This window comes from Telopea speciosissima, chromosome 3 (assembly GCF_018873765.1).
Source record: "Telopea speciosissima isolate NSW1024214 ecotype Mountain lineage chromosome 3, Tspe_v1, whole genome shotgun sequence".
NCBI lineage: Eukaryota > Viridiplantae > Streptophyta > Magnoliopsida > Proteales > Proteaceae > Telopea > Telopea speciosissima.
This window is the reverse complement of record NC_057918.1, coordinates 48,271,101-48,294,625: the sequence shown is the minus strand read 5'-3', so window position 1 is coordinate 48,294,625 and position 23,525 is coordinate 48,271,101. Positions and strand designations below refer to the sequence as shown.

Sequence of the window (23,525 nt, the reverse complement as noted above, 5' to 3'; positions counted from 1 at the left end):
TTCCAATTTCTTTCGGGAACACAGATACAGACTCAGAAACAGACTTAAACAGTACTAAGCTAGAGCTGGCTACAACTTTAGACTCATCAATATGGAAATTTTCCACCATGACTGCCCAATTTGCTATGGATCCTAGAAGAAGTCGTATGAGGAGCTGCGTTCTTCCTCAATGATCACCGCTACTTCGAATAGCTCACCAATCCCTTGATCTCCTTGGATTCCATCCTTGCTTACTTGGTCTAGTTCCATGGCTATCCAGTCGACTTCATCTTCAAAGAATATCTCAAACCCTGGCTGAAGTTGGCCTTTCTCTTGATCGAATTATGGCTCACTGTTTCCACAATATGGAAAGTTCTCCCCTTCACGAAGTATCCATTCAGAGTTTTGAAGTAAGGAACGCTCCCCGCCGCATTATTTCTTTGTCCCAAAGTTTCCTTCTTCATGTTCCTTTTTGGATCAAAACCCAAGCCATAATGCTTGGCATTGGCCTATACTTCTTGGAATGTCGGGATTCCTTACTGATTCTTTCCCAACCCCTGCCTTGGAAAATACTTCATTTTTTTCATGATCTTTACAGAGGCCTTGCTCCATGTCATTAGAAACTTCGCAAAGATTGGCTCTTCTTCATTTGTAGATACCATGCAGATGTTTCCAATTTCAAACCCTCCTAATTGTACTTCTGGTAAGGGCGCATGTCCCACCTCTATGTTGGCCAAGGTGTGTACCATTTCTGGGTCTCCAAAAATGGTGATCACTTTTTGGTCATGTATGAACTTCAGCTTCTGATGGAGACTTGATGCCAAGGCTCCTGTTAAATGTAACCACGGTCTTCCTAGCAGCATATTGAAAGATGCCTGAATGTCGATGACTTGGAAATCTATGGTAAAACAGGCAGGCCCTACTGGTGAGAATCCCGATCACTTCCCTCCTTGAATTATTGTATGCCCTGATGGTCTGGCTGGACGGCTTCAATTTGTCAAGGGGTAAACCCATGCATTTTGCAGCCCTTAGAGGCATCATATTAAGAGCGGATACATTGTCCATCAGAACTTGAGGGACTTGATTTTTGTTACACTCTATAGTGATGTAAAGTGCCCTGGGTAAGTCTTCCTCTAAGAAAAAGAGTGACTAGATGGCATCAGTTGCCCCTACTATGTGAGATAATTCATCTGGTCCCATTTTTATGGGCACTTGTACTTTGGTGAGAGCTTCCAAAATGGCTTATCGGTGAGTTGGTGAGGCCTCAACAGTCCCCAGATTGAGATATTAGCTTGAGCCTTCTTCAGTTTGTCCAACACTCGATTTTCTGGTTTGTCACTTGGTCTAGACTGGTACTTTTCCACCGTTAACCCCTTATTCTTGAAATTTTTGCCACTTCTGGTCTCTACGACTTTGGAGACCCTCTCTTTGATGATTAGTTCAACCGGACAAAGGTTATCATCTTCCATATCACTATCTATGATGATAATAGGGGTTTTGGGATAACTTTGCTTTTTTGCTCCTTGGTTAACCTCTTCCTTGTCCGTCAAGCCTGCAATAGATCTCTGAGCTTGGCCTAGGATTCTAGACAACGTTTCTTGCTTCTTAGTAATCTGTTGGATCATAAGGTGATGATCAGGGCTTACTGGATCCTCAAGGATCAGCTAGCTTATGGCCTGAAAGGCTTCTAGGGCAGCTTGGTACATTTTCTTTGCTTCCGCCAAGGACTTGTAGAAATGGCGGTTCTTCTCTTCCTCTTGTGAATCAGAACTTTCCGAGCTCTCTTCGGGACTTGAAATGACTGGGTAGATATTCCTTGTCGGATCGTGGGCCAATCTTTCTTCATTGACATGACAGAGAATGCAATCATCATGTGCCTTTAACCATGCATAATGTTCCCTGCTTCCGCAGTTAGGAGAAGAAGGAGGAGTTCCACACAAATCTTGTGCCAAGGCTAGAGTCAATCTCACAGATTTCTCAAAATGGCAGACTGCTTGCGAGAGTGACCACTGCTCCTTAACAGGTTCCAGCTGTGGGAGTTCTTCTTGGTATTTGTCATCTATGATCATCATTCTTGCGAGCATCTTTCGAATTTTGTCAACATTTTTGTGGATCTTGTTCACCTGAAATGGTAAAGCCCATGGCGCTGGCCCACAAATATTTTCATACTTTTCAAGACGTGTCCTGGGTTGATAAGGCTCTTCCCCTTCACCAGAACTTTCTTCTTCGGTTTCCTCCTCCCGCTCTGGCTCTTCATCGTCTGACTCTCTTGGCACAGATTCCTGCTCGCTATCATTTTCCTCAGTCGAATCTTCACTTTCTGAGTCCTCTTCATTGTCAACCTCTATAGGAAGGATGCTATTGGTGGGGTCAATGTGATATTCTCCCAGATTGATGTCATTGACCCATCCTTACCACGTTTCACTTCTCCTTGGTGGTTCCGGGTAGGATAGGGTATCTGAGTAGAGGACAAGATCTTCAGGAGGGGCTCCAAACAGATCATGGGCTAGGGCATTGGCTAACCAGGTCATATTTTTCAACTCATGGAGGGTCCAAGCGAGCACATCATTCTCATTTGGCATTACCAGCCTTTCACATCGTGCTGCAAAGTTACTGCACACCATATCAGGGAATAGAGAAGTTGCCTTGTAAAGGATTTCCTGAGTATTTGTGGAGATGTCTAGTATGTCTGATATCTGATAGAAGATGCTCACGCTCCAGCGTTCAAAATCTTCTCTAGACACAGTCCGCTCCCATCTCGGGGCTTCCGGGGACGATATCTCCTCATCATCTCTACTTTCATCATCACTCAGTAGAATGGGTTGGATGAGATTGGTTGGATCATCACTATCATCATTCCCAATGTTGTTTACCCATTCCATTGTGTGGGCCCCTTCTTCAGTCGGTTGTCCTTCTTCAGCATATTCCATCCATTCTTCCTGGACTTTCGTGTCATCCACTTCATCCGCGCTATCATCCATATCTCCCCCTAGATGGATGAGAGAGATTTCTTCTGACAGAGCTTGACCTATGGCCAATGCCGATACAGCCTTGAGAAGCTTGGGCATAATTTGGGTAAAATTATCCAGTTCTACTTCTTCAGGGATCAGATGGCAAATTTTGAACGGTGAGAAACCATACTTGCGCAGAGGTACCCCTACATCGAGACCTTCCAGCCCATATTCTAAGAAATCCAATTTTTGGAGCCGGTTGTTGGATGCCATGCCCCTGCGATGGTCACACAATTGTCCACCCGTTTGGACATTTCCATCGCAGTTCATTCTTGCACAATGGATGTAAACCTGCATTTTCTCAGCTCGTATCTGGCGTGCCTGCTCATCCTTCCCTAAATACCATGGGATAGGCTGGATTAGTGTCATCGAGTCTTGGATCGATGCTTCCTCTTATAACATGTTTACCGACCCTGTGGAAGATTCTGGAGAATAAGTTCCTTTCAAAAGCGGCTGTGGCGCTTTCCATGTTGGTATTGGGTATTCCACCCATAGAGTGCCTATTGTCCTCGGATGATAGAAAGGGGAATCCGAACGATCCACCTCTTGGGAAACTTTCTTATGAACTGGACACCTCTTTTTTCCTTTATGCCTTTTCGCCAAACTTGCTCTATAAGCATGGGCATTCATCAATTTCTTCTTTTTCCCGATTGGTTGGATCAATGAGGTGGAGTCCACTTGCTTAGAATCTTCTTGGAGCATGTTTACCCCATGAGTGGGTAGGGGGTTGGCAATGACATTTGGCTGCTACTTTACATGAAGTTCTATTTTGCCTTCGTCAATCAAGTCTTGGATTGCATGCTTGAGGAACGCACACCTATTCGTGTGATGACCTTTTTGGTCATGATAATGACAGTAGAGGTTGGGCTTATACCATGCGGGTGGATTATTCAGATCCACGGGCATGGGGGGAACTGAACTAATCATCCCTTCCTTTTTGAGCTTGGTAAATAATAGTGAGGGTGCCATTCCTTCGAAGTTAAATGTCCTTTTAGGAGGTTCAGGCTCGGCTTGGATCACAAGGGGTGTGGTCCAAGTGGTTACTACCTGCACTTCTGCTGCTTGGTGACCTCTTCCTGTTGCACTTCCTCCCTTTACCCTTGAAATTTTCCTTTCGGAGTAAGTTCCTGTAGTCTCCCGGGTTACACCTTGGTCTTGTTTCTCTATGAAGATTTTGTCCTCAATCTTCTTTCCAATAGTCATGAGGGCATCAAATGTCTTAATATTCTGGTAATATATCTTTTCTCGTTATTCCCCATATAAGTTTTCCAGCAGTATCTTGACTTGTTCCTCCTCTGTGGGGCGGTTCCACTTTTTTGCTGCCTTTTCTCTGAACCTCATGATGAAGTTTGAAAACTCTTCATTCGGTTCTTGCCTCAGAGTCTCCAGCTCTCTTCGGGTAATATCAGTCTCAGTATTGTACGAATACTGTTTAGTGAATTCCTTTACTACAGATGCCTAGGATTGAGTTTGAGTATGATCCAATTAGGTCAACCACCGTAGTGCAGACCCGGCTAATGAGTACAAGAATGCCTGTCCTATTTGGTTCTCGGACAGTCCCCACGACCTAGTGATGGTGGCAAAAATCTTGAGATGAGCTTTGGGGTCTTCCGACCCATCAAATTTGTCCAGTTTCCACTTGAAGTCCTCAGGGAAGAACACCAAATCCTCTTCATCCTTTTCCTTAACCTTGCCTTTGACGGCTACCTCTAATTCGGCCACTTTCTCTCTCATTTTCTTCTCTCTCTCAGTCTCAGGAGGGTCCGAAGGTCGACTATCGTCTCCCTCCTCCACCAGTATGGTGATTGGAGTCTTAGGGATTGTAGGGATGGTCCTTCTGACTTCTTGCTCTGCTGGCCCAGATGTGGATCTGCCCTTAGAAATCTCATTGACTGATTGTACTAGTTGTGCCATAAGCTGTCGCATTTCGGCCATGTCTGTCTGCAACCTATATACTCGGTGCTCGACGTGACTGTCAGATAAATGATCATCTGTTGGATCCATGCTGTCCCCAAGTGATATCTCAGTTGAAGAATCAAAAGGAGGAGAAGAAGACGGAGAATTTGGGCAGGGCGACGGACTGGCTCGGATCAATCTTCCTTCTCGCAGGATCCAAACGGGAGGGAATGATCTTTTCGGGTATGAAATTGTGCTTCTACGAAAAAAAGGAGAAGACCTAATTTAGGTATTGATTGAATTGAGAATGTTCGCATACTAGACAGTTTAGAATCAATACCTCCATTATTTTTTGTATTTTGCTCTTTTATTTTTGCACAAACTTTATTGTATACATTTTTTGTTTTGTTTCGGCTCAAGTAATCGAAGTCATCGTCGGAATTTCCGATATTGTAACGATTTTTTCCGACTATACTTCGAATGCCGTCATCGCCCAAACGTTTAAAAAGAAAAACAAACAAACAAAGAAGAGAGCCTAGTTTCAGGTTCCTGATGATTATATCTGGAATTAATGCGAGGTACCCCATTCTCGAGGGTCATGTAGGATTCCATCATACGGGAGTGGACTCCCATCTTTCATCGAGGGACTATCGCGACACTATGGAATTCCTTACCTTGGGCGGTGTCTCGTATTGAAGCCAGATCAATCATTAAGTGACCTTGAACTCGGTCCTTCTTACAGCTAACAATGGTTAGTTTGTGTCGTGTCCTAATCATATATGGTCTATTTTCCTACATGATGCATGCAATGGGTAGGCTTGATAGGACAGAAAAAGGTCATCCTTGACAGAACCGATATACCTATCGCTCGTGGTCATGAATTGGGTACGTGGTTCTTTTAATATACCTGGAGAGTAGGTCACACAGTCTTAGAGTAATCGGACTAGTGCCTTTTTTGAGTGGCTAAAGCACCCCATAGCACACTAGTGAATACCCTCGCTGGTGATTCTAAACTCGTATGGTAAATATCAAAGGCTGTAGCTTCACCGCGAATTATCCATGACTGCTCATGAAGTCCAATGACTAACTACAGGGGTAAAAGTGTTCCCATGTAGTGCATGTGTGCAGGAAAATGGTATAGGTAGCAGCTATCATCTGATCTCAGAGTACTTAGTATGACGTGCCCCACCTCCCCGGGGGTAAAGGCACTACAGGGAGTACCCTCGTCGTTTGATTTCACTTCGAATACTATGCATGATGTAGTTAGTACATGAAAATGTTAGCTACACAGATTATTATATAAATTTTAGAGATAATATTCGTACATTTGTTGGTAGCACCTATTTTAGAAAGCTTGACCTCAAGTGGGTGTTTACCCACTGTCCCCAATGGAGTCGCCACTGTAAGTACCGTGGTCCTCGTGGTGACGAGGTTTCTGCAGCCTCGTTGGCGACATGGAATATTAATTCTTATGTACAGGGGAGTGTCTTCTGACACATCATCATGGGGTTGTGGTCATACATTAAAATACATTAAAAAAAATGAAATCGCCACATAGGGTTAGGGCCTAGGACCCAATAAGTGTAGCCCTGTCCGTTACGAACGGAGTCGGGCTACGAGGCTCCATATGGTCTGGTCAGAGGTTCGAGTAAGGGGTCAGGTTACAAGTATGGGAAGGTGTTAGGCAGCCATCTTGCCCGGCTGAAGCCGGTCTCTCTATTATAGATGCTACTAAATGACGTACATTCTCTCTCTTTGTGTGATATCAAAGCCATAGAATACATGTAATCAATTTATATTTACAATATATACATCAAAACGGTAAAATCCTAAGGGCTACATTGGATTAATAAAAGTGCAAGACGTATACCTATATGAGGATATTCCCTTAGGTCAGGGGAGACAGACAAATGGGCTGACGCCGATTTCTGACGGAGTAATGACTCTTCTAGGTAACTTGGTAGTAAGCAAATGGACAGAATAACGGCTGTAAAGGGGGGTATCGCTTGCTATCCGTGCGCTGACAGGATGACAAACTCTAAGGAAGGAAATCACTCTATTATCGGACGGGTAATCGAAGGATCTACCCACATGTGAAGATCTCACTTGCTCGAATACTCTCAAGAGAGGAAATCAGGGGAAAGAGGGGAACTAGAGGGTGAAATCCGCACCATGGGGGGTCTCCCTACCCAGAAACTCTATGAAATGAAGGGAGGGGGACCCTCCTATTTATAGGGGAGGGTGCCCCACAGCCTGGGCCAGAGAAGTCCTCCATGGCGCCGTGGCTGACGTAAGTAGGCTGACGTCGAAAACCCCCGCGGCAGTGTGGCTTCGTATACCCTTGTCGTGGGGGCCGTGGGACACTGTCCACGGCGCCGTGGACAGTGTGGTCCCCCTCATTTCATTTGTTGGGCCATTTTTGGGTTTTAGAAGGTGTTTGGGCCCATGGGCTAGGTATTTTGGGGATCCAGAAAGGGGAAGGATGCGTCGCCCATCGTCCGTGTCCCGTTGTCATCCTTGCCAAGGGTGGTGACAAAAATCGGTGTTTATCTACCAAAGGTATCTAATGAAGTGGTTTGGAATTAATCGAGGTTTCTATAGTTTCATGGTACCTGAATATCAGCAGGGTACTTGGAGACTAAGTCAAATATTTCTGCATCAAAGAGGTCAATCAATCTTTGTTGTCATCGATCAAGAGCCTTGATATAAGAAGACTCACTGCAAGACTATTTGCGACTGGTATGTACTGAAAAATAAGTACTGGTTACTCAATAATATACTAAAATACATTTTTTAATTCAAGTATATACATTGACCAGTTGAAAATTTGTCCCCCAATTCTAGTTTCATTGAGCACACCATGTGACTAACAGAGCAAAACGAGAAGAATACAACCAACACATAATTGATCCATTAGACAACTTATTTAAAAAGTTAAGTAGAGGCATTACTGACACCAAAGTTTGAAGTTTTTTTTCACCACCACTTCAACTTTCTACAGCAAAGTGAATTGGAAAACTGCCTTATATAAATTTTCAAAGCAAGATAAGAAAGGTGATAGAAAAGAAACCAAATGAATCTTGTTAGACCAAACAGATATTCTACTGAAGATCTGAATTTGAAGATTTGTCATCCCAAAACCAAACCAGACCCACAAGACCTTCTTAATTCAAAAAGAGAAACCACTGCATGAAGTTGTGCCTCCAATTGTAATTGATCACAATATAAAACCAGTTTCAAAACAAGTCTTTGTAGCAGCCACTTCAGAGCTTTGCAACTAGCCTATTCTGAAGAGATTTTAAATCACTATGAAAAGGAGTGATTTAATTGAGCACACCATGTGACTAACAGAGCAAAACGAGAAGAATACAACCAACACATAATTGATCCATTAGACAACTTATTTAAAAAGTTAAGTAGAGGCATTATCGACACCAAAGTTTGAAGTTTTTTTCACCACCACTTCAACTTTCTACAGAAAGTGAATTGGAAAACTGCCTTATTTAAATTTTCAAAGCAAGATAAGAAAGGTGATAGAAAAGAAACCAAATGAATCTTGTTAGACCAAACAGATATTCTACTGAAGATCTGAATTTGAAGATTTGTCATCTCAAAACCAAACCAGACCCACAAGACCTTCTTAATTCAAAAAGAGAAACCACTGCATGAAGTTGTGCCTCCAATTGTAATTGATCACAATATAAAACCAGTTTCAAAACAAGTCTTTGTAGCCCACTTGAGAGCTTTGCAACTAGCCTATTCTAAGAGATTTTAAATCACTATGAAAAGGAGTGATTTAATTGAGCACACCATGTGACTAACAGAGCAAAACGAGAAGAATACAACCAACACATAATTGATCCATTAGACAACTTATTTAAAAAGTTAAGTAGAGGCATTACTGACACCAAAGTTTGAAGTTTTTTTTTCACCACCACTTCAACTTTCTACAGCAAAGTGAATTGGAAAACTGCCTTATTTAAATTTTCAAAGCAAGATAAGAAAGGTGATAGAAAAGAAACCAAATGAATCTTGTTAGACCAAACAGATATTCTACTGAAGATCTGAATTTGAAGATTTGTCATCTCAAAACCAAACCAGACCCACAAGACCTTCTTAATTCAAAAAGAGAAACCACTGCATGAAGTTGTGCCTCCAATTGTAATTGATCACAATATAAAACCAGTTTCAAAACAAGTCTTTGTAGCAGCCACTTCAGAGCTTTGCAACTAGCCTATTCTGAAGAGATTTTAAATCACTATGAAAAGGAGTGATTTAATTGAGCACACCATGTGACTAACAGAGCAAAACGAGAAGAATACAACCAACACATAATTGATCCATTAGACAACTTATTTAAAAAGTTAAGTAGAGGCATTACTGACACCAAAGTTTGAAGTTTTTTTTCACCACCACTTCAACTTTCTACAGCAAAGTGAATTGGAAAACTGCCTTATTTAAATTTTCAAAGCAAGATAAGAAAGGTGATAGAAAAGAAACCAAATGAATCTTGTTAGACCAAACAGATATTCTACTGAAGATCTGAATTTGAAGATTTGTCATCTCAAAACCAAACCAGACCCACAAGACCTTCTTAATTCAAAAAGAGAAACCACTGCATGAAGTTGTGCCTCCAATTGTAATTGATCACAATATAAAACCAGTTTCAAAACAAGTCTTTGTAGCAGCCACTTCAGAGCTTTGCAACTAGCCTATTCTGAAGAGATTTTAAATCACTATGAAAAGGAGTGATTTAATTGAGCACACCATGTGACTAACAGAGCAAAACGAGAAGAATACAACCAACACATAATTGATCCATTAGACAACTTATTTAAAAAGTTAAGTAGAGGCATTACTGACACCAAAGTTTGAAGTTTTTTTTCACCACCACTTCAACTTTCTACAGCAAAGTGAATTGGAAAACTGCCTTATTTAAATTTTCAAAGCAAGATAAGAAAGGTGATAGAAAAGAAACCAAATGAATCTTGTTAGACCAAACAGATATTCTACTGAAGATCTGAATTTGAAGATTTGTCATCTCAAAACCAAACCAGACCCACAAGACCTTCTTAATTCAAAAAGAGAAACCACTGCATGAAGTTGTGCCTCCAATTGTAATTGATCACAATATAAAACCAGTTTCAAAACAAGTCTTTGTAGCAGCCACTTCAGAGCTTTGCAACTAGCCTATTCTGAAGAGATTTTAAATCACTATGAAAATTTGGAGTAATTACGTATTTTGATGCTTGGTAATCAGATAACTGGGTGCTAATCAATCAAAAAACATTAAGAAAATTGTTGTAGAATAAATGCTCCATTCTAGGACTTCGAGGAATTTGCAGTATTTGCCAGTCACTTGATTGGAGGTGAGAGAGATGTGATGGAGATGATTTTGAGGAATATGGGTTGTTCAATTACCATTTAACCTATTTTTAAGAAATTTTGTTTAAAGTTATTATTAGTTTTCTTCAATTTTATTTCTATTTTGAGCAATGAATGTGATTTTACTCCCTTGTCTCGTAAATTTATTTACAATCGAGTCGTTTACTGCAGTTTTATGAGGGTAATTGATGTCGTGTTATATTTGGATAAATAACAGATTGTTATGTTAATAATTCCCCTTTTATTTATGCCTGAAATTATTGTATAGTTTTTATAAGGTACCAGCTAGGAGACTCGAACTTGAGACCTCCTGGTGAGCATGGGCATGAAGCGCACCACGGCTCACCAACTGAGCTAGGCAGTTGTTGGTAGCAATCCACTTCACTTTTGTAGTGATGAGAAAGATTACCCAATAGATAATCATGTGCTTATCCGTGAGATGCAATAAAACATCATTTTCGTAACCTCTCTCATTAAGCTTCTTTACGTCCAGTTATGCATATTAAACATGTATTGTACCATTGAAATATGTGTATTAAACATGTATCGTATCATTGTCGTATGTATTTTATTATGTCAAATTTTTAAAAAATATTATTGATGTTTGATCCGTTTAATTTTCGTAGATGACCGTTTTATTGCCGTTCCGAACTTATTAAGACCATAACCCATCACCATTGAACCCAACTCGGGAGGAGTTGCGGAACTTGCATTGTCAGAAGCCTGAAATATTGCAGTGACACGAGAGAGAGAGAGAGAGAGAGAGAGAGAGAGAGAGAGAGAGAGAGAGAGATGAGGTTGAATTTTGGTTTAAAACTTCTCTTTCTTGTTCTTCCCTTCGTTTCAGGGGAGCAACTTAGTTCGAAGGAATGCGAGGATCTAGGGTTTACTGGTCTTGCACTCTGCTCCGACTGCAACACATTCGCCGAATACGTCAAGGATGATGGTAGTGTTCGCGATTTTTAATCTGACTTTTCTCTTTATCAACTGATTTTGCCTAGAAATTGATTTTTTTTTTTCATTTTTTAAATTCACGAAATCTGTATTGTTTTCGGTTTAAATTCTGAATCTGTGGAGACTTAAGAGTTTAGAGCAGATCCAGTTGGATAGAGAAAACTATATTGAGTTTTGTGCGATCGCTGTAATTGATCCTCCTAACTTGCGTCCGCAAATAATTAATGCTCATTCATTTTTCTTTTTATTATAAGTAGTGATGCTGCTCATATTTAAGTGGGGATTCTAGTTGGACAATCTATATATGCATCAATTTTCTTAGAATTAGTCATTTGGTATGTGTGAATTGTTAGATTTTAAGATGGGTAGGCTTATTAAAACCATATAATACCTTAGAGGATTTACTTTTAAAGCCAAGATCCTGGTGGGCTTCTTCTCCAGCTGTCCATCAAACTAAAATTTGGTGGCTGCTCTCTAGTAATCCAGGGCTTTCTGGTGTTGGGGGGTCTTTAGAGATGTGGATGGAAGGATTCTCGGTGCCCACACAGGTCCCATTACTGAAGGAAATTCTATTAGTGCTGATTTACTGACTTTTCGGGCTGGATTCTATTGCTCTTTCTTCGGGGCTAATGACTTTGAACTTGAAGGGGGTTGTGCTACTGTCATTGGCTGGATGACAACACATTCTGATTGGCCATGGCTGTTTGATTTCTGATCAGGGACAGCATTCCACTTGCTTCTGAAGCAAATATCTCATTCTAGTGGAAGCCAAATGTCTGCTAATGATATAGCTGATGATCTGTTGAAATGAAGAGTTGTGCAGCCTAGATTATTTACTAGGGATAATTTGCCTATGATAGGGTATTAAATTGTATCATTTTCTTATTTCCTTCTTGTCTGTTTTTTTGGGGAGCCTGCCTTGTTTTGAGGGGCTCCTTTATTTGTACATTCTCTTCTTCTTTCTAATAAATTCTTCGTTAATAAAAAAATAACTAGTACTTTCTGTTTTTTGATACAAAATTCTTCTTTCTGTGGGGCCATTTAACATCTGGAGTATCTCTCTGAGAAGCATACCAATGGAATCACTGAATCCTTCTCGTAAATACCAGATTAGTAGCAAAACTTACAAGTATACAACCTTGTAGTGATGTATTGGTAAGGACACTTTAACATGTCTAATATCTCTTTGGGCATCTTTTACCATTTAGATTCACCAATCAGATCATTACATGTGATGCTTAATTCCAATTTGAGTACATGTCAGCAATTATCATATGGAAGTTCTGTGCTTTTGTGTGTTTGTTTGGTTGACCTGTGCTATATGCTAAGGTATTGAGGATCCCTTGCTTTTTTTGTCAGACATTGGATCGTTTCAGTGCCACATATTATACCTATCACTGACAGGTCAGGTAAGGCTGTAATTTTGTGGACAGATGGAACCCTGGATCCCCTGCTGCTCACATGTAAAGTTTCAACCATCTAGAAAGCCATGTGGCAAAACATAGTATTTAAATTCAGGACTTCAGGGTTCATGTCTGTAACAGCAGAAACTATGAAGAAACCAGAATCGAGAATGGAGAGAGAAGAAGAAGAAGTGGAGAAGAGAGGAGAACTGTCAAGAGAGAGATCGAACTTGACAGTTCCCCTCACCCATGCTTCATTTATATACTTGAAACTCCAAATAAGTGGAGGATTCCTAACTTAGTTAGGAACCCTAGTTGCAATATGAATAAATCAGAACTAAACTATGTACTCCTAGTTACACTAGGAATCAAGATAAAAACATAAATAAACTAGGACTAAACAGTCCTACTCGAACTAGGACCACTCCTCACTCTTGGAACAAATGAAGGAAACAAATATGAGGAGGGGATATCGAGCAGATGTGATATCCTGATCGAGATTGGCTCCCCCCCCCTGCTGTAGCTCGATAATCTTCAACACTCATGCTGTAGCTCGATAATCTTTAACAACGTCAATACATGGACAGCTGAAAAATACAGGAATGCATGAATATGGTTGAATTTGAGTCTAAAATTTGACACATAGCCAATCCATATCATTCCCTAGATAACCAACTTTCAGATCTGCTACATGGCAAATTTACTTCCATGGGGAAGAAATAGGTGGTTTGTGTGAATAATCTATTGCCACAAATTGACAAATGTCACATTCCCTGGATTATTTGGTGACAACCTTATTGGTGTTAATAGAGTGAGAACTACATTAAATACGCAAGCATCTATGATAATCACAGGCTTAGAGGCAAAGTTTGACGAAGGGACCAAAACCTATATCCAATCAGAATATATGTATTATAATTCTAGATGGCTAGAATACCAGCTAGAACCAATAACCAGGATTTGTTCTTGAATAATTCGGCTAGGTCAAATATGTGAAAATTGTAAAATTAGGGTTAGGGTTTGATGGGACCTAGGCTTGTAAGTTAGGAGAGTATGGATTATATGGAAGAGAAGTGATGCTGAAAGTTATAGTTAAATCAGATAACTAAATTTGAAGTTATTGAGCAATCCTAGTAGAAATAGGATTGATGGTAAAAGGGTAATTTCAGACAATCGGCTGGGTGGATGGTAATGAAATTTGGATCAAGTCTCTCTTAGGGTTTGAGGAAGATTCAATCAAAATTTAGGCAGGTTCTAACGGTTAGATTTGGCTGGGTAGAATTCTCGTGAAAATCACCTTGCATGTGACCTTCGAGAAGGGAAGAAGAATAATTGCAGAATTTCAATTTTAGACTTACTTGTTGTTTGAAAATATCATAAACCTTGCAGAGAAATTCCAGCAACTGAATATGTTTCTTTAAGAGATCGGCTATGGCAGAATTGAAACTTGAATGGAGCTTGATTGGAGATTGATGGAGGGGTTGGGGAAGGGGATGGCTATCTCAGCTCACCCTGGGCATCTCACCCAACCTATCTCAGGATTTTTAACAAAGGCTAAAGCCAATATTTCATTAATCAATTTTGTGTACCATGCTGGCCTTCCTTACAAACTTATATAGAAGACTAAAAAATAGACTTAGACACTAAAAAGGAAAGGCCTAACCCTATCCTTGACTAATAAGGTAACTTAAATTGACTAAGAAAGTGAAATAATAAAGAAAACAAACTCAAAATAGGACTCTAACTAAACTATTGAAGTAAATCCCGTTTTCCTATTTTCTACCCATATTTTAGGCCCATTAAATTGGCCAATTACAAAATAAACCCATGGGATCAAAATCCCAATACCTACATAACCCAACCCAAAGCTTATTTTCAATGAATAAGCCCTCTAAGCGACTTATTTACATCAATATGCTATATATCATACCAACATATCATTGGATTAATAAATCTCAATTTCCACTCTTCATTCGGTCATTGGTTCATCTATATAAAGCAGCAGCCAATTGCATAGTATCATCGTTCATTTTGCTAAAAGAGAGTGGAGGGATAAGTATTTTTTTCTTTACAAAGACATACACTCATGCTCTCTGCTACAGGGATTGCATATTGGCATGTGTCTAGGGAGTTGAATCCATCCATCAGCCAATACTTAGGATATGGGTGTATGTAGAGACTGGGCAAAAATGTGTAAGAAATGGGGATTGATGTGCCAAAAGAAGGGTATTTATTCTTGTTCATCTTCTTCCTTACCAAAAAAAATCTTGTTCATCTTCTTCACAGGCATGTCTAAGTGCTCGACCCTTGGGTGCATGTTGGACCATCCTATGCTGATGCAGATCAGCAGCAGGAAAGGTACTTTCTAAAGTACCAGTAATGAAGTCCTAGATTTGAATTGCTCAAACTAGAAACCAAAACAGAATATTTTACCAAAGGATAGGTTCAGATTGGTAGGGTTTATATATCAGGAAATTAGGTGGTTGAATGTGCTTAATATTTAGGTCTAGTGTGGGTAGGTTAGAGGAGAATATATGCTGAAAGTTACAACTAAATCAGATGGCTAAATCTGGAGTTATGGAGGAATCCTAGTAGGGATAGGAGTGAAGGGTGAAAGGGTAATTTCAGACAATTGGCTGGTTGAATGGGTATGAAACTTGGATCGAGTCTATTAGGGTTTGGAGATGATTCAATCAAAGTTTCAGCAGGTTCTAACGATTAGATTTGGCTGGGCAGAATTCTTGTGAAAATCACCTTGCATGTGACCATCTAGAAGGGAAGAAGAATAGTTGCAGGTTTTCAGTTTCAGACTTACTTATTGATGGTAAACCTTTGATATCAGATTTCTAGGGCAATAGATTAGTAGCAGAAGACGTAGAGAACAATCAACACAAACCACCTGGGCTTCCCACTGCAAGGTGTCAATCAGATCAAACACCAATTCTTTCTTTCTTGATTAAACACAAGGATTCCTTGATCAAACACAAGGTTTCTTCACCAATGGAGAAGAGAAGTAGTAACTTTATGTATCAAATTCGTGTACAATGCTACACCCCCTTACAAACTTATATAGAAGACTCAAAAATAGATTCCTACACTGAAAAGGAAAGGCCTAACCCAATCCTTAACTAATAAGGTAACCTAAATTGGCTACAAAACTTAAATAATAGAGGAAATAAACTCAAAACATGGCTGGACTTATAGAATCCTAATCCAGCCCAACTAAAACACTTGATAACAATTACTTGCAACTTAAATTGAACCACAAAGAACCGGTTCAATTGAACTTACCCAAAACAACTTAAGAATAAGCTAAGTAAATAAACAAACTAGTAATCCCGTACGCAATCTTATTACCCATACTTTATAATGTAGTCTTAGATTGGTAGGAGACCAACTAGGAGCCAGTACAACAGGATCTGATATGAACTGGTAGTCCGATTGGGGCAGAATATGGTTTTAGGTCAAAATTAGGGTTAGGGTTTGAGGTGTTGGTTATGCTAGGCAGGTGTAGGGGAGTTTATCAGTGAAGGTCCTGAAATGTTTTGATAAGTGGAATTGTGTAAACTTGGATGGGCAGCAAGTTAGGTTTAGGGTTTTGAAAGGTGGAAGATGATGGAATCTAGGGTTTATAATAACAGGAAATCAGGTGGTTGAATGGGCTTAATATTTAGGTTGAGTGTGGATAGGATGGAGGGGAATATATGTTGAAAGTTATGGCTAAATCAGATGGTTAAATCTGGAGTTATGTAGGTTTCCTAGTAGAGATTGGAGAGAGGGGTGAACATGTAATTTTAGACAATCGGCTGGGTGGATGGTAATGAAATTTGGATCGAGTCTCTCTTAGGTTTGAGGAAGATTCGATTAAAGTTATAGCAGGTTCTAACGGTTAGATTTGGCTGGGCAGAATTCTCGTGAAAATCACCTTGCATGTGACCTTCTAGAAGGGAAGAAGAATAGTTGCAGGTTTTCAGTTCTGGACTTGTGGATAAAGAACAGATTGAATCAAACTTAAGGTGATGTTGTAGACTTGAACAATGCTTGATGCTGTAGAATCACTCTTGAAATCAGAACTTGAATGTAGAACTTGAATGTAACAGCAATGGAGAAAACAAATAACCAATTCGAACCACCCGGGCTTCCCACCACAAGGTGTCAATCAGATCAAACACCGATTCCTTCAAACGAATCACCCGGGCTTCATACTGCAAGGTGTCGATTGGATCAAACACCAATCCCACCAGCCTTGATCAAACACAAGACAAATCTTCAATGGAGAAGAAAGGAAGAGCATCAAATGCTTTTTCATTAATCAAATTCGTGTTCAATGTTTGCCCTCCTTTCAATTTTATATAAAAGACTCAAAAATAGACTCCTACACTAAAAAGGAAAGGCCTAACCCAAGCCTTAACCTATTAGGTAACTTAAACTGACTAGGAAACTGAAATACTAAAGGAGAAGAAAAGAAGAGCATCAAAAGCTTTTTCATTAATCAAATTCGTGTTCAATGTTTGCCCTCCTTACAACTTTATATAAAAGACTCAAAAATAGACTCCTACACTAAAAATGAAAGGCCTAACCCAATCCTTAACCTATTAGGTAAGTTAAACTGACTAGGAAACTAAAATACTAAAGGAAATAGATTCAAAACACGGCTGGACTTATAGAACCTAATCCGGCCCAACTTAAATGACAATTAAATAGTCACATGACCACTTAACCAAGTCACATTATCACTTAAGTGATCACATGACCACTATCCAAATAAAAAGAAATCTACTAACTAATCCCGTATGTAACCTTAGTACCCATATTTTAGACCTATAAAAGTGGCCTATTACATAGAAAACCCATGGGATTAAAGGTCCAACATGTATATAACCCAATCCTAGACTTATTCCTAAGAAAATAAGCCCATTTGGGTGATAAATCTGCATCACTTTAGGCTTATAAAAGTGGCTTGTTACATTAAAAACCCATGGGATCAAAGGCCCAAAACATATATAACCCAACACAAGGCTTATTTCCATTAAAATAAGCCCCTTTTGGTGATGTATCTGCATCAACCAGTGGAAGAAGAATCACTCTTGACCCAGTGCTGTAACTGAGTTAACTCAATCTTGATGGACTTTAGTTGTAAGTAGTGTGGTAGTGGACTAGGTCCAGTAAGGCCAGGCCCTATTAATATATTGTTTGTTATTTAAAGCATCTTAGGTAGCCCATGATTTATGCAAACCGAGAGGATAAGTAAGCCAAGATCGAATCTGGAAGAGAATAAATCTAGAAGAAGGCTACAGCTTTGGGGGTTTAGGAAAAGAATGGCTGTGCAGGAATGATGAAGGTTGGTGATGGTGATGATGAAGATGGATGATGATGGAGATGGATAGATAGATGTAGAACTGGAATCCCACCAGTCTACCAGCCATAGGAGTCCCACCTAGGCCACCACCAAGGAGATCCACCTTGGATGTAAATGCTGAGATCCACAGCCACTTGAGTCCACAAGCAATGTCTCACAAAAGAGAGCAATTTCAAAATTCTGGAGGTTATGAGAACCCTCCCTACGTTTTGCAGTTATAGAGAAAAAAATGTGGAGGCTAAAGCCTCTAGTTACATTGAGAGTACAAAAGGACTTTTGAGCTTCTCCTCATCTAGAAAATAAACCCAATAAAACATTAAATAAACTACCTACAACTTTCAAACTGCTAACTAGGAAATTTAAAAGGCAATTACTACACCTAGCAACTTAAAACAATCTCATTAACTCTACCTAGGAATACGAAAAGAAACTTTAACTAGAAACTAAGAAAATTAAAGACATTTTGCTGGAACTTAAAGAGTCAGTACTGGGATTGACCAGCAAATACCCACGCAACCCTGACCAGGCTTGCTTGCTGTGGGCCTGGGCTGATCCTGTTGGCCTTGGTCTAGTCCGGGCTGGGGCTAGGCCTACTGTTGGCTGGGCTAGCTTGGGATGATGGTGCTCCTGCATCAACGATAGGAGTTAGGATAGTTCTCCAACTCTATTTTGGTTTCCTATTATGTTTTACTTTTCCTTTTAGAGTATGATTTTTATTCAAAGTTCTAGGTTTCAGTTTCAAGCCTGGTTGGTTTCGACTAGGCTCGAAACCTGTGCATTTTTTTCTGCAAGTTCCGATAGTTGGTGTCAAGGGCCAAATGGCCAAATTGGGTCCTGCAACTTCTAGGAGACCCTATTTTAGGCCCTCTAAACATAGTGGAACCTTTAGATTTTTAAAAATACACCCAAAATGGTAGTTTGACTTCGGATCCTACGTTGCTACTTGGTAGTATATGCTGTATACATTATCTAATATGGCATTATGGCCTATGGCACACAATGTTTAGTACTAAAATACTATAATTCAAGTAAAACAACTTAAATATGCATTAGGTTTGAATAGACGTCAAATTATAAATCATATTATAAATCATTGTTCATACATGGTTTGTTACAAAGAGTCAAATATAGCGGAGTCAACAATACAAGCAACAAGTCAGTTATGTCAATCTAAGAGTCCTAGATTCTTATTAACAAAATGAGTTCTTGCCCGGATCAAAACCACTAGAATGTTGCCGAATCAAGTTATCCTCCGCCTGTATCACAAAAGATGGTCAACGGTGTCCAACATATATAAAATTGACCTCCAGACACTAAGTATTAACCCTTTTTTTTATTTGTTCACAATTTTGTTGTTGGAAAATCAATTCTTTTCTAGAAAATTTTAAAAATATTTTAAAAACAGAAAATGAATTCCGGCTCTGTGAAATCATAGATCGGGTTATGGTGTTTAACATATAAAAAATTGATTATCAATAACCAAGTAATTATCCTATTTTTTTTGCAAAAAATTAGTTTTTGAAGAAAGTGATAAACCCCCAAGTTTGAATCTTGCACATACCTTTCAATAATGCAACAAATCCTCTCTTCCACTGTGTTCCTCTACTTCCCAAAGTACTTGTTCCAACCTTGTATAACAGTGATTTGGCCAAGAAAGCACCAAAACTAGGTTTTCCTAGCTTCTGAGTCAAAAGTAGGTGAAATGAACAAAATGGGTTGAAATTTCGACCTATTTCGTTCAAAATGTGGTATTTAGACTTGAGCCAAAGTAACAATTAGGCCGAAATCTTCGAAACAAACCTTTGGACCGAAATTTTGCTGAAACATCGAAATTTTGGTCGAAAACTTGATCATTTCTCAGGATCACATTGGGTTTCGTTTCTACTCTTTGTGAAACCGAAATATTTCGGTAGGTTTCGCGAATTTTGCTGAAACCTTGTACCTTGATCTTATTAACTCAACTCTATTTATTTGTTCAAGCCACGAAGCTCCCAACATTTGTATGAATAAAGAAATTTGTTTTTTTTTGGCTATATGGAACTGTGAGAGAAAGATTCAGCTACTGTGGGAGACAATAGCAACCTCGACTGGAGGGAATCTGGTCAAGATCAGGTGGGAAATGTGAAATTTCCCCTTCCTTTACTGTTCTCTTTTTCCCTACAGTTGCAAGTAAGTACAACTCTTGTTACTTAACTTCTTTCATTAATTTCCTTTGGGATTCATCAACCTACTACAAATTTATCAATCTATTCATTGTGAAGTTTGCTGAATTTTTTTTACATCAGTTATTGGCTTTTTTTTACAAGTGTCGGTACGCCGGTACCCCTATTTTGGGTATATCCACTGGATTAAGAGTTATTGAAGTTCCTAATTTCTGGTGATTGGCTTGATATTTCTGAAACATATTTTCATAGCCTAATCTAACCGTCAGATTTCTATCACCTTTTGAGGGTTCATTCCACCCTATGAGCCCTTCCTTCGACCAGATCTTGAGAGTGATCAGACCCTTGGATCTTGAGTTATTAATATTCTCTAAATTCTGGTTTTTTTTTAGGATCCTGTCTATTAAGTTGCAGCCTAACACCTATTGTTAGGGTTTGTCAATTTCATTAATTTGTATCAGTGCCATGGCTACTTTAGGGTCCAATCCCTCTGAATCAGGAGAAGAGTAAGTATGCATGAGACAACTTGTGGATTTGATCAGAAGCTTATTAGATCGTATGGTTTCTCTGGAGCAACGTGTGGACACTATGTTACAAACTCAACAAACTCCAAGATCATAGCGCTGAGCATTATCCAACACCAGCCACTTCACAGAATTCCCATTGGTTCCATGGCAGAATGCCACAGAGAGCTCCTACACCACCAGTATAATTTGAGGATCAATGAGGTTCTATTTCGACAACAACACTGTTTTCTCTCCAAGGTGCAATGATGACTCACAGAAGGTAAAACTGGAGTTAAAGGAGTATGGTGGAAAGCTTGATCCACAAGCATTCCTTGATTGGTTGAATGCTATTGATGATTTCTTTGACTGGTACGACATTGCTGAGGCAAGGAAGATGAAACTAGTCAAGATTAGTTTAGTTTGGCCAGTAAGAGAATGGTGGAGACTACAAGAACGAAGGATGCAAGACCAAGGCACGCCCCTACTACTTGGCGTGAGATTAAAAATGAGTTAAAAGGCAAGTATCTTCCACAATATTTTGTGAATCACCTTCATGATCAGCTGAATATATTACGGCAATGCATCTCATCGAAGTTTGATCTATTATTAGCACGTACAGGAGTTGAAGAAAGTGACATACAATTGATGTCACGATATAAGCTTGGGCTATGTCTAAGGTTAGAAGAGCTATGAGTCTGACTAGCATATATGACTTTCAAGATTGCTATCAAAAGACTTTGGAAGTGGAAGATTTGTTGAAGATTCCTATTAGACTTTATGGTAATCAAGCTGGGGAATATAGGAGGCCATCAGCTCCTATTCGACCACCCATATATACGGGAAGACAAAACACCACCTATACAACTGTTGATAAAGGAAAAGCTCCTATGACTGGAGGCAGCGAAACGAAGTGCTATTATTGCAATAAATTTGGCATTTCGCCAAATTTTGTCCTAAGAAGTCAAGGAGTGTTAATGCTATTGTTGCTACTCTTGAAGCTGATGATGAAACTGAGTTTAATGAAGGACTTCCCTAGAGGAAGACATTGAAGAACAGCCCGCGGTTGAGCATGATGAAGCTATGGAAACATATAACATCAACGTAGTCATCCCCATTTTGGTTGCTGAATCAAAAGGGGAAGATTGGAGGCTTAATTGCATTTTCTATAGTCGAATGGCCAGCTGATCCAGAGTTGCATAGGTAATAGTGGATAGTGGCAGTTGTGTGAATGTAGTTTCCCATGCCTTTGCACATAAGGCTAGCCTACGAAAAAAAACATCCACAACATTACATGGTTTCTCTTCTGACACATTAGAAGTCAACCAAAGGTGTTCTGTTCCGCTCAAGTTGGTTCCTACAAATGGGGAAGTCTGGTGTGATGTTATTCCTATGCAACTGACTGGCATTCTACTTGGAAGACCATGGATTTATGACAATGATGTATTGCTTGGAGGAAAGAAAAATCAATGCATCTTCACATTTAAAGGTAAATGAATTATGTTCATCGCTTTAAAAGTTCCAGTGTAGATGGCACAACAAGGCATAAAAGCCAGCGGTAGACCAATGAAGAAACAAGAAAAGAAGTTGGAAAAAGGAGAGTGTAGTGGAACCAAGCTACTAGCACTACCTCAGCAAGAGTTCCTTCAAACCAGTAAAGAAACCTGCGTTATCTTTGGCTTTGGTTACAAAATTAGTCACTCCGTCACTTGATATCACTTATCATAAAGCTATTTGGGACTTATTAACTGATTTTTCAGACTTAGTACCTTTGGAACTTCCAGATAAGCTGCCACCAATGCGAGAAATCCAGCTCGCCATTAACTTTGTGCCTGGATCAGTGTTACTTGTAAACAATAAGAGAACAGAAAAAGAGAAGAGAGAGAACAGAGAGAATCGATAGTTCTGTGTAACCTTGGGAGTTGCAACTTAATGTTGAAACTCCTACTCCATTCAATATATATAATAACTAAAAGCAACAAAGGACATACTGGAAATAAGAAAATAAGAAACAAAAGACATATCCTAAACTACCCTTACCTATCTCGGTATTAGTGCTATTGCTAGTCAGGATACTGAGACTTACACAGTCTCGATTTACATTACCTAATCCGCCCACAAATCGCCTCAGCCCTACAAAGTATGCCAAGCTGAAAAGGCAAGTGGACGAGCTGAAAATGGGCTTTATTCAAAAAAGATATGAGCTAGTGCACTGTGCCAGCACTCCTCACACCAAAAAGGGATGGGACATGGCATATGTGCATCGACAGTTGAGCGATTAATAAGATCACCTTCAAATACAGATTTTCGATCCCTTGATTAGATGACATGCTTGATATGTTGTCTGGTGCCAAGATCTACTCAAAGATCGACCTAAAGAGTGGATAACAGCAGATATCCATTCGTCCAGGCAATGTACTCAAGACCAAAAAAGGATTTCCACATTTAAGACAAAAAATTGTATTAGTGGAAAGTCATGCTCTTTGGTCTCACCAACGCGCCAAGCACATTCATGCATGTTATGACTCAGGTATTGTGCCCCTTTATTTGCAAATATCATGTTTACTTTAATAATACACTAATATACAAGGAAGACGGACATTTTGTGCATTTGAGGCATGTAATTAGAGTACTTAGAGCTGAAAAGCTATATGTAAATTTAAAGAAGTGCTCTTTCATGCTATCCAGGGTTATATTACTTGGATTTATTGTATCTTTGAGAGGTACTGAGGCTGATCCGAAGAAGATTAAAAGTATCTTAGATTTGCCGGTACTGAAGACCTTCACCGAAGTTCGAAGCTTCCACTGTCTTGCTTCATTTTATTGTAGGTTCATAAAAAATTTCAGTACCATCACCGTGCCTATCACTAAAT

The 23,525-nt window shown here is 39.5% G+C and overlaps 1 protein-coding gene across 1 annotated transcript in view; it reads left to right on the top strand.

Moving 5' to 3' along the window:
* Positions 1–10,984: 10,984 nt before the first annotated feature.
* Positions 10,985–23,525, top strand: part of LOC122656881 (selenoprotein F) — a 36,711-nt gene continuing 24,170 nt past the window's right edge. The window contains exon 1 of the mRNA XM_043851569.1: positions 10,985–11,217. Coding sequence (XP_043707504.1) covers positions 11,064–11,217 — 154 coding nt within the window. The 5' untranslated portion in view covers positions 10,985–11,063. The remainder of the gene's footprint in view (positions 11,218–23,525) is intronic.